At 34.3% G+C, this 17395-nt stretch overlaps 1 protein-coding gene across 4 annotated transcripts in view; it reads left to right on the top strand.

The window, feature by feature from the left end:
• The window catches only part of GSK3B (glycogen synthase kinase 3 beta), a 167563-nt gene that overhangs the window by 53169 nt on the left and 96999 nt on the right, over positions 1–17395 (top strand). For all 4 annotated transcript variants that reach the window (XM_032479975.1, XM_006190481.3, XM_032479986.1 and 1 more), the window contains exon 2: positions 9822–10015. In XM_032479975.1, the coding sequence (XP_032335866.1) occupies positions 9822–10015 (194 nt within the window). The remainder of the gene's footprint in view (positions 1–9821; positions 10016–17395) is intronic.

Raw genomic sequence — 17395 nt, 5'->3', positions numbered from 1 at the left:
GGTGCAGTAACTTACGACGTTTGTCCTCTGAGGTAGATTAATTGACAGAATAATGTGAGTTTAGGGGACTAGGGAGAGAGTAAAGCAATGTGAATGATTCCTTTGAGGGGAGAGAGAACGTAATAAGAAAGTATGTTGGCTTAGACACCCTCGGTAACTGGGGCTGGGTGTCTTTGGAAGCTGTTTAGGACTGGGAATGAGGAAAAGTATACTACTTTGGTATTTATATATGCATGTATTTCAGAGTTGGTTTTTCATGATGTGGCAGCCACCACCCAAATATTATATACATTTGGGGCATTTTAAAAAAAATAAATTCAGTTACTATCATTATTAAGCAAATGTGCTCTGTTATGTTTAAATTTATGAAAAGTAAAATATTGTGGTTCAGCCAGATCAACAGGAGATTCCTGAAACTGTGTAATGTAAAGAGATTTGGTCTTCATATTCCTTTTTTGTTTCTTGCTTTGAAAAGTCATGCTGCCCTGCTTTTCCTGTCCCTGATAGTTTCTTATTTAGAATAAACCAGCACCACCACGTTCCCCCCCACCCCTCCATCCCAGGCAAAAAAAGATGGGGCAGGAAATGTTCCTTCTGTTCCTGCAAAAGTAGCAGCTGTTTTTAACCAGTGGATTATTAGTTTGTATTCTGATAAATCTGTTCAAGTGTTTAAATGTTTGCTATTAGTTCACTGATTTGATACTCCTTAGGGGAATTCTGGCTCTTATTTTACTTATTTTAGATGATTTGTATCTCAGGCAAAACGAAGCAACTTTATATGGAAGGCATTTTTGCAGTTTATATTAAAATATGTGAGGACACTTACTTAAATGTGTGGTTCTGTTGGCTGAGTTATTTTTATGGATTTATTTTGGAATAGAAATAAATGACTTGGTTCACTTCCATTTTTATAGGCATTGGAAAATGTACTAAACTTGAGAATTGGGTGACCTGGGTTGTAGTTTTCAATATTACAGTATAACCTTAAGCAATTTTGCTTATCTTTTGAGCTTCAGTTCTGTAGTTCAGTATTGGTTCTACCTCCCTCATAGGGGGATAAAGTGAGGTAGTGGCTCTGAACATGTTATTAAACTATAAAGTGCTGCACAGATAGACTATTGTGATGATGGTGTGTGGTGATCAGGGCTGGTCCCAGGGAAAATTGTTAAATCACTGAGTTTTGTCTTTGCATCTTCTTCTCCGTCTGTTGAGTGACTCAACCTTTTGAGAGATTACAGTCTTGGATCATTTCATAGGAGGTAGAGGTACTTGATTTAGTGACTTTCAGACTTTCAGCAGTTTTCAAAGTATAATGGAATCCTATAGGAATTTGTTCACTTACAAATGAGCACATTTTCTATAGCCTGCTGCATGCATAGGCATAAAATGGGATTACAGCAATAAATGTGTGATAAACATGATTGTTGGCCTCCTGGATTGGATATTAGTTGTTAAAGTGTAATTGATAAAGCATATGAAACCAACCTAGAGTAAGGAAGTCTGGGAGAAAACACCCCGTGCTTCCCCTCTCCCTTTCACTGCTGTTGGAAATATAACAAAAAATTTTAGGTTAATAACCTCCACTTTAAAATGCATGTTAAAATGTATGTAAATTTGTATGCTGTGCTATAGGAAAAGCAATTTGAATTTAGAAATGGGGATAACTTTGGTGCAGAGTTCAGCAAGACTGAGTGAGATGTTCCATTGCAGGGATTTGGGTTGTCAGAAGGTAATGTTGAGGATCAAGGGGATGTATGTCGGGCCAAAACCAGATGTAATCCATTAAAAAAAAGTTTCAGAGTGCTGATTTTAATATTATGCTCACTAAAGACTAGAGTAAAATATATCTGCTTTGTGAGAGCTGTGTTTTGGCTTTCTTCTGGATTCATGGCTGCTCAAGATTGAAGTTGCTAGAAGCGTGAGCCCTGGATCAAGTCATTGTGTTTTTAAAAGGAATTGTTTCCTTAGCCTAAGTATTTACCATTTACTCTTTCCATCCATGTATAGTGTACTGTTTCTTTGGTATAAGGTCAATTTCCTTATTAAGAAAAATTTAAATGTGTTATCTACTCTCTCCCCACTTCAAATTGGGCAGTTTGTAAATTAAGCATATAAGCATGTGTAAAACTTTAAGATTCTAATGTTAATTCCTAAAAGCCAAAGCTCTTTACATACGTACTGCAAGCTTTTAGACTTTCATGGGAAATAAACCTGTTTCTGAAATACATCTTGAAAAATAAATAAATAAGTAAAAATAGAAAAATAAAATATATCTTGATATTGTTTTAAGTGAGGGCTTAAAACTAATAAAATATTTATTCATTTTGAGTTTGGTTTTGCTTTATTCCAGTTCACTTGAGTTAGAAAAAAAGAAAAATATGTTTGACTCCAGTTCAAAAATCATTTGGGGGATGCTTATTAAAAGTATAGTTTCCTGAGCCCTACTGCAGATTTCCTGAGTCTGTCAGCTGGTGAAATTCTAGAATCTTCATTTTTAGTAAACTCCTTAAATTTACTGTGAGCAATGGTTGCAAATATAAAATGGTACTCAAGGAATGTACTTATATATATAGATGTAAACAGAACTTCAGACCTCAGAGATGTCCCCTGCCCAGTTCTTATCCATTGCTGCATATTGATGCTCTAAAGAAACCAGAATTATTTGGAAAAGGATTATGAAACAGAGTAAGTCTCCTACCTGTAAATAAATACACATGTGGCAAATTGGATTATTTGTTTTGGCTTGTTGCAGTGTCTTCAGTAAGCCTCCATTCTGGTTTGCTATTTGTAAGACTTCTGTATACCGTTATCCCTAGGGATTTGTATCTGATCAATGACACGCATAAGAAATAAAAGCACTGCTTAATGTTTAGCAAGAAGTAGTCATTTCTCAAATCCTAACAGTTCTGCTTGAGTGATTTTTATATGAATTCAAGAGCAAACATTTGCTGAGCACCTGCATTGTGCTGAACCCTCTGCTAATAAGCAGTGGGGAAATGTAAATGATTTAGATAATGTCTGGCTTTCCTAAGAGCTCATAGTCAAGTGAGGGACTCTTAATAATTATAGAACACTGTGATAAGCACTGTAGTAGGGCATGTACCGGGTGGTGAAAGAGCATAGCAGAACAGAAGAAGAATGTTTCTTTTGATAGCCACTGCCAGTAATTCAAAGTTCAGAGGAACTGTAATTTGTCAGGCACTCACTGTGTGGCATGCACTTAAAACACACACACACTAACAAGAAACCCCCCCCCCCAAACAAAAAAACCCTGCTTAACCTATGTTATATAATCATCACAACAGCTCTATCAAGTAGCAGCTATCTGCATTTAATAGATATTAAGTGGTAGAATATGTGTGATTTAAAACCTTTGTATGACCTCAGGGCCCATATTAACACCATTATTTCTCTTTTTAAGGACAAAAACTTGACATTTTTAAAGAGAAATTTGATGCTTGTTAATCCCATTGGCCTGGTATCTTCTTGTGATTTAAAGTGTGAAATTAGTGTGTTGTCAAGGACTCTGTAGAGTCTTTTCTGTCTCATCTTTATCCTCTGCCACTCTGCGTTTTCCTTTCATTTCTAGAAGTGATACACAGTGATATATACACCTCCAAAAGCCAGCTCATGTATGACATCTGTCCATTTTGCTTCCCCTGCTTCTCCTTTTGTTTATTCTTTCTATCCCCAAAGGAAATTTAGTAAATTTTTGGTTTGGTTTTTCCAGTTCTTTGGATGGAATCACGTGGAGATGAACTGTGTCTAAGGCAAAAGGCCCTACTAGAAAGATTTTTATCACAATAAGATTACATAGAAATTGTCCTAAAATTTTATCATGCTTTTGATTGTTAGGGTTGATTTGACCTATTCATTTGCTTAGTTGGCATTCCCTTTCTTTCTTCATGATTTTATTCCAAGGTATGTGAGCAGTTGCACTCTGGCTAGAGCTTCCACATCATAAGGTAGAGCCTCTCTTTCATGACAATAGTAAGTTTATTTTACAATTTGTCCAACTCCGATTTTCTGTGGAACTTAGTTCCTTTTTATTTGTTTTGCTTATTAACTTTTATGTTGCTTTTATGTTTGTAAACTGCTGTGTTTATTTTGGGGAGAACATCATGCTTTAATGGACATTCCTTAGCCATTTACTTAGGGTGAAGAGTTGTTTAAACTTTAATTTAAAAACCTGAAAATTTGACAATGGTCAGTGTTACCCCTTGAGACTATCTTAATCATGCCTGAAAATAAGATTTTCTTTGATTCTTTTGAGTAATTTATATAATAATATTTTTCAGTAGAGAGTTTGCCATATTGTTGGTAAACATCCAGAAAAATAGTTATTTCTCTTCATAAGAAAGCATAGGCAGAACTAGCTTCCCTACTAATCCTATTGTTAGGTTAATAAAAACTTCATAAAAATACTTTGTAGCTTCCTTGTAGTCACAGGTGTTATATGCTGGTTCTTTAGGCTTTTGTTGAAGACTTTTAATTTTCTGTTATTTCTACATGTAAACTTCCCTTTTATTTTAGTCAAGTACAGTTGATTTACAATGTTGTGTTTAGGTTCAGGTATATAGCAAAGTGATTCAGTTATATATATGTATATACACACATACATATTCACATACACACACACAAACACACACATACATACTTAAACACACACACACACACACACACACACACACACACACTTTTTCAGATTCTTTTCCATTATTGGTTATTAAGATATTGAATACAGTTCCCTGTGCTATACAGTAGGTCCTTGTTGTTTATCTATTTTATATATAGTAGTATGTATATGTTAATCCCAAATGCCTAATTTGTCCCTCATCCCTTCCCCTCTTTGGTAACCATAAATTTGTTTTCTATGTCTGTGAGTCTGTTTCTGTTATGTAAATAAGTACATTTGTATAATTTTTTTAGATTCCATATATAATTGATATAATATTTGTCCTTCTTACTTCACTTACTGTCTTACTTCGCTTACTGTGATAATCTAGGTCCATCCAGGTTGCTTCAAATGGCATTACTTCATTCTTTTTTATGGCTGAGTAATATGTGTGTGTGTGTGTGTGTGTTTGTGTGTGTGTGTACGAACACATATATACATACAAATACTACATCTTTATCTCTTCATCTGTTGATGAACGTTTAGGTTGTTTCCATGGCTATTGTAAATAGTGCTACTGTGAACATTGGTGTGCGCCTGTATCTTTTTGAATTAGAGTTTTCTCTGGATATAAGCCCATGAGTGGAATTGCTGGATCATATGGTAACTCTTATTAGTTTTTTAAGGAAACTCTATAGTGGCTGCACCCAATTTACATTCCCACCAGCAGTGTAGGAGGGTTCCTTTTTGGAGATGTTATTCTTGAGGTAAAGGAAGAGTTTACAAAGACAGTCATTACTGACTTTTTTCAGTTTATATCAGTAGAATGGTGTATGAACATCTCTAAAAGCCTAGTTATGAAGTGTCACAGTTACTTGCTTTTTCTCAGCTCTGAATCTTAAGAAACAATGAAATTAGAATGTCCATGTCAGATACCTCCAAAATAATTACACATGTTTGAAGTGGCCCTTTGGTTTTTGGATGCTCAGTCCATTTCTGTGTGGATCGTGTTACCCTGTGACATTTGTTCATCTCAGGGAGGATGGGTCTGAGGAGTGACTTAAGAAGACTTTAAAAATGTAACCACAGGGATTGCTTACAGGTACAAACTTGTGTTTGAGAGATTGAAAACTAGGCTGCACATACCATTTTGGGATACCCCTAAGGCTTTTGTAAAATTGTATTCTATATTTAATGACCTTCAATGGAGAGTGGTTCTTCTGTTGCATACCATTTTCCCATTGCTTCATGAGGAGTCTTTTGTGGTTTATATATGTAAAATTTATCTATTGTGGTAAAGAGTAGGGAATTTAATTCTGTGTTCAAATTATAGTAGGAAATTTATACCACCAGAGTGAATTTTAATTGTAATAGTGGCTCCTAGGAGTTCTCTGGCCAGAGAGAAGGCCTAGAGCTGAGTTGTTCCCACTGCTTTAATGTTGTTGCTCTTGAGAGACAGAGGCATTGTTTGGAGACTAATTTTATTGTAATTAGTGTGAGTCTCACGATACCATGCATTCTGGGAAATTTAATATTAGGCAGAGTGGTGACCTTTTTTTTAAAAATGAGGCACATTTGTTATGAATTCTAGTTTTTCATTCATTCAGTGAATTTCTAGTTGGTCTCTTGGTAACAGTGCTTAAAATGCTGCTCTATTGTTGATATCCAAAGTTATCCAGTTTCTAGTAGCAAAAGTTAAATTGTTTGAACATCACAGAATTAACTTTTTGTATTTTTGTTTTCCATATGCTTTTGTTTTGGGAGAAGTTTCAAAATCTAATGTTGCCAAAGTATTTTTGGAAATAGCTCTTTACCTATTAATAAATGAATAATTAGGAATGAAAACTGTAAAAAATTACTCATTTATTCTCTTATTACTTTGGAGCTGATCTTTTTACATTGTATTTTCAGAAACATTATTTGCTTCTTAAGGATGTAAAATATAGCAGGGATAGCATGAGGCAGGTGAAGAGTTCTACTTGAAAGCTGTATGTTGGACAAGTTCATCTCTCTTAGTCTTACTTTCCTCATTGGCATAGTAATCATAATAAGTATGTCCCACCATTTATTATAAGTATTAGAATAGATGAAACAATGAGTCAGAAAGTTCTTTGTACAGTGAAATTTTATATAGCTGTTATTTTATTGCTGAGTTGGCAAATTGCAGTGCCAAATGGTGACATGCTTTTCCTTGGCACACTAGCTGCTGACTGTCCCATGCAGTACTAATGTTCATGCCAAGTCACCCCCAGCGTTATCTTACCATTCTTTACAGTTACGCTGTTTCAGGTCTCTGATGGAGTAGTCTGAAGAGCTTGGTGATTTATGAATAAAAATTCCAGGATATTTGAGACAGAGCCTGAGAACCATTGTTCCTTGTATACCTAGGATTTTCTACTAGTGGGAAGTATAACTGCTCAAAAGAGAATAGAGTAAACCTTTTAAGTTTCTTCCAAGGTAGTTAGTTTTTTAATTCTCTGTTTATGGTTTTTATTAGATGTGCAAGAAGGTGAAACGATTGGTCTTTGTCCACATCCAGTTGCAGTTTAAAATTGAGGCCTCAACAATCTCCTTAAGCTATAGCATCTATAGGACCTGTTTATCTTTCTACTCTGCTTTTAATATTTTTGCAGAATTAATCTTATTTATGCCTCTTCCCATAGACAAATCATGATGCTGGGATAGACATTCACAGGCTCAGTAGTTGAGGCTTAAGCGATGCCAAATACCACATTTGTGATGAATATCTTTCAAAGCTGGTTCTTGGAGCCTTGAAACCATTTTTTCTGAAATATGAAGATTTTTTTAGAAATGCAGGCTGAGGAAGCAAGTAGGGAAAGTCATTACACATGCTTGTATTGCTTAAATTCTTTTATGGTAGTAAGTACAAAGCTGTGGCTATTGTTTTGTTTATTGAAGTATGGTTACATAGTAGAAAAGCATAATTTTTGGTTTTATATACCCCAGGCGGTTTTTGTTTTCAGCTAAAATTGGGGAGTATAATAGCCGTTCTTAATATGTTAATTTGTCTTAATTAAAAAATGATGATGCTTTGTTTTGTGAATTAGATCTGTAAGATTTTGCAAGCAACTTGTTCAGTGGAATTGAAATTACTAATTCATAGTTCTTAAAGTATATACAGAGAGAGGTTTTTTTGGTAATGTAGTTTTGACTTGGATGATACAGGTAAGAGTCAAACTGTTTGAAATCACCTGCTTTTTATTTTCTTTGGGACAGTTGGATATTGTATTCAGTACTTTGGATTTTAATATTTCTGGATCTAACCTTTCTAGATCACCTCACTTAAAGTTTAAGTTTAGAAGATTGTGATTCTATCTTTAGGAGTGCCATAATACAAGATACGTTTAAAGATAGGTTTATTTTACAAATGAAAAAATAACTTACAGTAAGTTTATACTCAAAAGTTGTTGAAATTAACATGGTCAGAAACAAAAGTAATATGGAATATTGAGGAGGGGAGTGAAGATTTAGAACTCAGATTAAACTAGGTTTTTAGCAAGTATTTTTAAGATTTATTTTACTAGGAAGTGAGGTATGAAGGGAATATTTGAAAGCTTTGAGAACTGCTATATATGTGTTGACTTGTGCTGGGGTTTATGTGCATTTAAAGCATATGCTGGAAATAAAAATGGTGGTGTTGACAAGATTTGAGTTATTCTTTCTACAGGTGGCGTTGGATTTGTGCTAACTAAATATCTGTTTGGGTGTTTCACCTTAAAACTAACGACATGCATGTTTAAGATAGCTGGCTGTTATAAAATTCGGACTGCCTACTATTCACCTAGCTATCTTGTGTAGGAATCATTTATTGCATTTCTATCTGTCATGAAGGCTGCCATATAAGCAAAAGAGTTCATCAATTATGGATATTGCTTTCTGGCTTTTGTCTACATTAATACCTCTGTGAACTTAAATGACTATAAATGTTACAGCATGCCTCTAACATTTGGATATTTATTTGGCTGGCAGTTTTATATTTGGTAGGGGAAAAACTCAAACCATTGGAAAATTAGATTATTATATTTTTAATCTTTTAAAATGTGAGGTATAGATGAATATGTATTTCATAATCTTTGGTATCTAGGGTTAAATAGTATATTATTTTTCTTTTTTGAGGTTAATATGAATTCAGTTAACATCTTAAAAATAAAATAGCTATAATAGAAGAGTAGCAAAGGGAAAAAAACGTGTAGTTTAGTCAGTAAGCCTAAGGATTTATATTGTACTGAGAACTGGTTTTAGATTTGTCAAGAAAGAAGAAACACAAGTTATAAATTGCTACTTCACAATGATTGTAGTCACTAGAATCTGTGTATTCTGAAATCACTAAAAGTAAAATTTAAAGCTCTTTAAAATTAGGTGCTAGGCTATATAGAATGGTTTACAGTAGTTTAAGAATTCAGAGAACAAGATGATTGTAAAGTATGCTCAGTCAAGAAGGAGGTGGCTTTGAGATTAAATTAAAGAGAGTATTTGGATTGCTACTGGCAGGGAGAGAAGGCAGAAGGTAGTGAGAAGGCCATGAGTAGGCAGAGACTCCATGGCTGCTGAGCTAGTTATGAAAGAAGCTCATTTCAGAATGGGTTTGATTTTCTTTTAAGTTTCCCATCTCTTAGCCCCAAATTAACATTCCCCTGTTCTTTTCCCCATCTGACCTTTCTTGGAGAGGTATCACTGTTTTCTTAAAAAGAAGTAAGGCAGAGAAGCAAAAATTCAAAATCTTAGCTTTCTAAAGGCAGGGTGGTCTGAATAGAGTTAGTATAATGTAGATGTTTTCAGTTGTATGTATCTTATTTTCAAGTAAAATAAGAAAGCCTTGAGGAGAGAATTAGGACCTTTAGAGTTGGAGAGATAAGGTTGTGGGTCTACCATTCACCTTTTGATCTGGGCAAATTTAACATTCTTTTCTTTATATTTAATACAGGAACAGTACTATGTACTTCATTGGGTTATTTTCATTAAGTGAAATCACATGTATTGACTAAACATAGTGCTTTGTCTACAGAATGACTGAATAAATGGTGGTTAAAATAATTACTTATAATTGAAACAGTTGAAGTAATTCTATGTGATAAACTAAGATGAGCATTTAAAAATAATTTGTACTAAAGAATATAGTTTACTTGGCAATTTTCTCTGCTTAATTCTTTGCAGCTCTTATTTTTCTATCCCTTTTTACTTTTAGGAGACAAGGATGGCAGCAAGGTGACCACAGTGGTGGCAACTCCTGGGCAGGGTCCAGATAGGCCACAAGAAGTCAGCTATACAGATACTAAAGTGATTGGAAATGGATCATTTGGTGTGGTATATCAAGCCAAACTTTGTGATTCAGGAGAACTGGTGGCCATCAAAAAGGTATTGCAGGATAAGAGATTTAAGGTAAGACCTTCAGTATTTCATACATTTTGTTGCTGTCAATACATGTAAATGATTATTTTTTCAGTTGTTTCTTTTTGCTTCAAATTTCATTTATGGTGCACATTTTTGTTCAGCTCAACTTCTGTAGTGACTTTATTTTCTGTTGTGTATTTTGTAGAGATAAAATTTACTGAAGATTGCACTGTTAGTTTTAAACTGCTGCTATGAGTGACATATGTATTTTAAATGCTGTGAAGGGTCGATTAAAATTTCTTAATTTCTTACTTTAAAAAAGTGGCCTCTCTCTGCTTTGGGTCTCACTGGTAAAGGAGACCAGAGAAACATTGCCTGTGGTAGATCATTTGGTACAGTTGACTGTGCTTCTTTTCTTAAAAAATTTCCTTTGAATCTGTGTGATCATTTTTTTCCCCATAGCTGACCTTTCTTTGCTATCTTCTTATGTCTCTCTTCTATATACTCATAGAAACCAGTACTTCCCACAGTTTATTTTCATTTTTCACACCATCTCTTCAGGGGATCTTGTGCATGGATGGTCAGAGAGCATCTCTACATTATGATATAGTGGAGCATCAGGAGACCTGGGCTCTAATCAGGGCTCTGCCATTAACAAGCCGTGTTAACTCTGTTCCCTTCCCTGCTCTTCCCACCTCTGCAACATTTTACTGAGAGTCTCCTATGTGCTAGGAACTGTACTAAACATTAAGGGATATAAAAATAAGAGGTGATTACTGCTCTGAAACAACACGTAGTCTAGTGTCTGTATGCTCCTGAATGTCTCAAACATTCTAGAGAGGTTAAAAAAAAATTTCTAAAGTTTAGGTCTTCAGTTGTCTCTCTCCCGAGCATTAGTCCCATGTTGCCAAATGCCTACTGGATCTTGATATCTGAATGTTGTACTGTTGTCTCAAATTGGCAAGGCTTCTGTCTAATTCTGACTTATCTTTTAGTCTTAACGGAAATCTTTTCTATTGGTTCCCGTTCCTTTTTGCTTTTTCCTTCTAACAGTTTTATCGTTCACCCGTCATTCAGACTCTTGCATTCTCTCATATCTCATATCTAGTCATCACCAAGCTTGGTTGATTTTTTTTTTTCCCTCACTGCCTCATTGAGCTATACCTTCTTTCCTTTTCTCATCACTACTGTTTCAGTCAGATCCTTGTTGTTACTTGGTTTAACCACTGGTAAAACTCTCCCTCTGATCTCACTTCCTGTCCCTTATGCTTGCCAACTTTAGAATAATTCCACAGTTAATTTTGGCCATGTTGTTCTCCTATACACAAATCTTCTCTGATTCCTCATAGTCTAGAAAATAAAGCCTGCCTGGTTTTAATTGTGCATTCAGGAGCTTCCATAGTCTTGCCATACCTCCAAATACTCAGCTTTTACAAACTGTATATGTTACTGTCCTTGAGATATATTAGTTTCTATGGCTTCTCTGCTTTTATTCAGTTTCCCTTCTACCTCTCCTGTTCTCCTGCTGTCTAAATCCTGGGCATATATAAAGATCCATGTCAGATTCTTCCTTTATGAAATTTCCCAGATGATTCCAGCCAGCCATATGGATCTTCTATTCTAGATTGCTTGAACACTTAATGTTCATAAACTAGGAAATTCCAATTTTTTTCATGACAGGAACTCTATTATTACGTCCATCTCCTGGATACCCACAAATTTAATGTGTTTTTGAATTAGTAGTTGATGATAGCAAATACTTATCAAATCCTTAATATATGCTTAGTAATCTAAGGTTTTTACATGAGTAGTTTTATATAAGCCTTATCATTACTACTGTGAGGTTGGTATTGTTATTATTCAGATAAGGAAACCTGCCCACAAAGAGATTATAAATTAACCTGTCCAGGGTCATACAGTTAGCAAGTAAGTAAATGGGCAGATAAATGAATCCAAACAGTCTGACTCCAGAATACTTTGTTACATTTTATCTTTGCTATGTCAAACTAATATATTCTGTTCAGAAGTATGGTACTTGTGTTCTTCTTTTTCTTGCTTTTTAAAAAAATTGAAATTTTTTCCTTTAGCATGGTTAAGTTATTCATTTGAAGTACAGTTTGAGTCATCCGTTTCTATACATATCCCTTTATAGAACTTTATCCCCATTCTTTTTGACTTAAAAAAAATTATATTTTCAATCTGTGAAACACTAACATGGTCCCTAGAATCAGAAATACACAAATGTTGTTCCCTCTGTATTCCTGGTCTTGTTTCCATTCAGTCTCTAGATAGCCAGTCTTACCATGTTCTGGTTTATTTTTTTCTGGGTTTGTTTTGCCCAAATGAGCTGCAAGTATACCGTTATTCCTTGGTATCCAGGGAGGACTGGTCCCAAGACCCTGCCCCCTGTGGGTATCCCTGTGGATACCAAAAATCTGTGGCTGTTCAAGTTCCTTATATAAAATGGTGTGGTATTTCCATATAACCCAAGCACATCCTCCCATATACTTTAGTCATCTCTAGATTACTTATAATTCCTAAGACAATGTGGATACTTTATAGTTGTAAATACTATGTAAATGTTGTGTAAATAGTTGCTGATGTGGCAAGTACAAGTTTTGAATTTTGGAACATCCTGGAGTTTTTCTCCCCTAATATTTTTATCTGAGCTTGGTTAAATCCCTGGGGCCCCTATGGAGCAGAGGGCCGACTATAATTTTCTTGCTTTCTTTTTTATGTAAAATGTAATGTTGTTAAAGATATTCTTTTGTACTTTACTTTTTCTGTTAACTATTGTTCCTGGAAGTCATTGTGTATCATGTCAGAGATTTTTCTCATCATTCTTACAGCTTCGTAGTATTGCAGAGTTGATTCCAACCTTCTTCTATATATGGATACTGAATTTTTTTTTCAATATTTTATAATCTCCAAGAAGGCTGTTATGAAAACCTTTGTGCATATGTAATTTTTTTTTTATTGGATGTATATCTTCAGGGTAAATTAAGAACTAGGACTGCTGAATCAAAGCATAAACACATAGGCAGTTTTGTATGATACTGCTGAGCTTCCCTGCATAAGGGGTTGTACAGATTTGCATTCTCTCCAGTAACAACATATGAATGCCTGTCTATCCACAGCTGACAATTTGCATTGATTTACTTTTTTAGTTTTTGCCAGTCTTGAGGTGAGAAATGGTATCTCATTGTAGTTTTAATTTACAATCTTATAAATGTAATTTTAACATCTTTTTATCCTTTCAGTGGCCATTTTACTTGTTTTTGTGAATGTGTGTGAAAATTGTCCTTTTTTTCTTTTTTTAGCCCACTTTAAAAATGAATTTTTGATCTTTTCCTCTCAACGCTGAAGAATTCTTTATTATGGATATAATTTTTGTCTGTGATGTAGTATTATTGCTTTGTGTGTTCTTTTTTTTTTTTTTTTTTTTTTTTGCCATATAGATGTCCCCCCTGCCTCCATGCAGTCAAATTTGGTGTTCTTTTATCATACCTGGATTTTATTGTGATTAGAAAGCCTTTTCTTTAGCTTAAAGAGAAACTCAGCCATATTTTCTAGCATTTGTAATATTTCACTTTTTACATTTAGATCCCTGGTCCATTTGAAGTTTATTCATATATATGGAGTTTATTACTATGCATGGTTTGAAATATTGATCTAATTTTATCCTTTGTAAATCATTAATCAGTTGTCTAAGTACAGTTTATTAAAAGGTCTGTCTTTGTTCCAGTGATTTGAGGTGCTGTTGTTACTGTATGCTAAATTTCCACATATACTTGGTCTATTTCTGGACTTTCCAGTTGTGTTTTACTAGGTCATTTGCATATTTTTATGTCAGTATCACAGTTTTAATTATGCATCTTTATAGTATGTTCTAATGTCTGGTATGGCTAATCTGCCTTTGTAGCTTTTCTTTTTCATGTTTTTCCAGCTATTTTTTGGATGTTTATTTTTCCATATGAACTTTGTTATCAGTTTGGCTAACTTCATAAAAAAAACGTTGATATTTGTAATTGGAATTTCTAAACTGTATATTAACTTATTAGGGAGTTAAATCACCTATTGATTTGAATTACCAAGGAATAAGAGACATCTTTCCATTTGTTCAGGTTTACTTCTGTGTTTTTCAGGAGTTTTACATACAAAGGATTTTGACATTTGTTGTTAAGCTTATTCTTCCTAAGTATTTTATTGCTTTTGTTCCTATTGTATAACTTTGGTTTTGTTTTCCTTCTGAATGCTAAAAAGTGGCAGGCTATCTTATAGTATACTAGTTCAGTTATTTCCAGTGTATCACTTTTTCTTTGTGGAACTTAAGTATTCTTTGTTCTTCTTCCTAAATATTAACTATTTGCCAGAAAATAAAATTTGATATATTGACCAATTCATTTCTCTTAATTATTATAAAATAGCAATTTTCCTGGCAGCTTACAATTCTGTAGTTTCACCTCTGTGATTTTAAATAGCTGCTACCTAAGATTGCAGTAAATAATTATGTATTTTCAAAACAAGACTGGAATAGGGTCTTCTTGCCCAGTTATATAGACCAACATTCTGAACCTCTGCTGGTGTCAGTGAGAGGCAGTTTGTTTCAGTGAAAAAACAAGAAGGGAAAGAATGGTTAGAAATAAAAAGAAAACCAAGGGTAATTTTTCCTGCTATATCTAAAGACTGAATTTTTTTTTTAAATAAATTTCTGGTGTAATACTTCATTTCAGTGGTGTTTTAGTTACAATTTGAATGCCCTTTTCCTTCTGGACCCATAATACTATGGCAAATTATTTAAATTAAAATTAAACTACCTCAACTCGCCAGTTTGGAAGTGCTTATGATAGAAAATGCTGTAGTGGTGGTTTTAGGTGTAAAGTCCAGCTAGGTACCTTATGTAGGAGATCTTTGATATAAGAGCAGGGAGAAGATTAATCAATCCCCAAAGCTACTGATGATTGTTGAGGCTGGCTTTTCCAATTTGAAGATCAGTAAGCTACATTTTTAATTAATTAGTGATCTTAGCTTCATTAACTATTAATTTCAGTTCTCCTTTGAACTAGTCATAGGTTTCATATATCCTGCATGGTTTCATTTCCTCTGTGGTTGGGATGTGGGGGTAGGGAAGTGAAGTGTCACTGTTGTTCTGTTGTGAATGGAGAGTGATTTGAGCCCTACTTCTAATGTATACCATTTTGAAGAGTGAGGAGAGATAATGTCTGGGCTCCATCCTTTGCGATCATTCTCTGCATATTCTGGAGACAATATAGAAGAAATAAGACCTTGGTCCACTACTAGTAGTTTTGTAAGCTTGAGCATATCCATTAACTTTATGAGCCTCAGTTTCATCATCTGTAAAGCTGAAATGCTATTACTACAACAATGCCCTAGTTTGATACATAAAAATTTTGGTGCATAAAAAAACTCAGTAAATATTGTGCTCTCGTTTTGCTCCATTTATTCACTTGATTTTTGTCTTAATCAAATGAAGCAATGTATTGAGAATATTTACTTAATTTTAAAACCCCTTAAAATTAAGTTCTATTGTTTTTATTTTTAGGCATCTTAATTACTACAAACTGCTATTTATTTTGGATTTTTTCCTCTTTGCTTTGCTTTCTCTTAATTCTATTCTCAGGTACCTAATTATTTGTAATTATATAGCTATTTTAAGTCCTTTGTGGAAAATCTATTTCTTGATAAAATTGGCAGACAACTTGAAAGAAATAGTAATCTTTAGTTATGCCATATAGAGCTGTATTCTTTGGGTCATGAAAACTTGTAGTTACCAAGTGTAAAAAAACAGGTTTTAACCTTTGTAGAAGAGATAGAAGATGTAGGAGAAGTCTTAACACTGCATTGCAGCTCTAAGAAAGTTACAGCAAAACCAGTAGAGAATCATCAGTCCAAGGTTGAATCATTAGAGGAATCCAGTGTCTCCTGGGAAAAGGGCTTTATTAAGTACATCTGCCATGCTGAGTCATTGGCTGGGAACAGTTCGTGGGAAGCTTGGCTTGGCCCCAAAGAAGAGAATGGCTTTGAGAGCTCAGTAGCTGGGACCATTGGTCAATGAAATTTCCTGCAATGGGATATCTGAGAGGCACATTTTCACAGTTAACACACCAAACTTTCTAAGGTAACAGACTGTTTTATGCTACTTTCTCAAGTGCCTATGTAGGATGATTAATAAAATCTGTTTTTAATTGAATTGAATTTTCAGAGACTGTATAAAGGTTAATGGGGAAGGAGTCTGTTGATTTTGCTTTTAAAATTATATGTAGTTTTATTGCCTCCATTATCCCAGAGAGAAAAAAAGTGGAAGCATGCCATTTGTGGTCCTGAATGTCTTTTTTCTGCCTTTCAGTGACTTGAATGGCTTGAAAGAAAGAGAAATAAAACTTATTAGAAGGCAGCCAGAGCAATTAGGCAAGAAAAAGAAGTAAAAGGCATCCAAATTGGAAAAGAAGAAGTAAAACTGTCACTATTTGCAGATGACATGATATTGTGTATGGAAAATCCATTTAAAAAAAAAAAGCAACTTAGAATAAACCAATTCAGTAAAGTTTCACACATATCTCTTGCATTTCTGTACACTAATAACAAACTACCAGACAAAACAGTCTCATTAACAGTTGCACTGAAAAGAATAAAATACCTAGGAATAGGTTTGACCAAGGAGTTGAAAGACCTGTGTATTAAAAACTAAAAGACATTAATGAAAGAAATTGATGAAGACACAATTAAATGGAAAGATATTATTGCTTATGAAATGGAAGAATCAATATTGTTAAAATGTCCATACTACCCAAAACAATCTAGGAATTTCATGCAATCCCTATCAAAATTCCAATGACAGTTTTCAAAGAAATAAAACAAATAATCCCAAAATTTGTATGGAACCGCAAAATCCCCCAATAGTCAATGCAGTCTTGAGAAGGAAGACAAATTTGGAGGCATCATGCTTCATGACTTCAAACTATATTACAAAGCTACATTAATTAAAACAGTGTTGTATTGGCATAAAAAAAGACACATAGATCAATGGAACAGAATAGAGCCCAGAAATAAGCCGATGCATGTATGTTCAAATCATTTATGATGAAGGAGATAAGAATATATAGTGGGAAAAGGACAATCTCTACAATAAATGATGTTGAGAAAACTGAACAGCCACATGCAAAAGAGTGAAATTCAACCACTGTCTTATACCATACGCAAAAATTAACTCAAAATGGGTTAAAGACCTAAATATAAGATCTGAAACCATAAAACTCCTACAAGAAAACGTACGTGGTAAACTCCATGACATAGGTCTTAGCAGTGATGTTTTAAATCTAAAACCCAAAGCAGAAGCAACAAAAGCAAAAATAAACAAGTGGGACTACATCAGACTAAAAAGTTCCTGCACAGCAGAGGAAACCATCA

Source organism: Camelus ferus, chromosome 1, assembly GCF_009834535.1.
Source record: "Camelus ferus isolate YT-003-E chromosome 1, BCGSAC_Cfer_1.0, whole genome shotgun sequence".
In the NCBI taxonomy this organism is placed as follows: Eukaryota; Metazoa; Chordata; class Mammalia; order Artiodactyla; family Camelidae; genus Camelus; species Camelus ferus.
The sequence above is the reverse complement of the archived record's forward strand: the minus strand, read 5'-3'. Positions and strand labels throughout refer to the sequence as shown.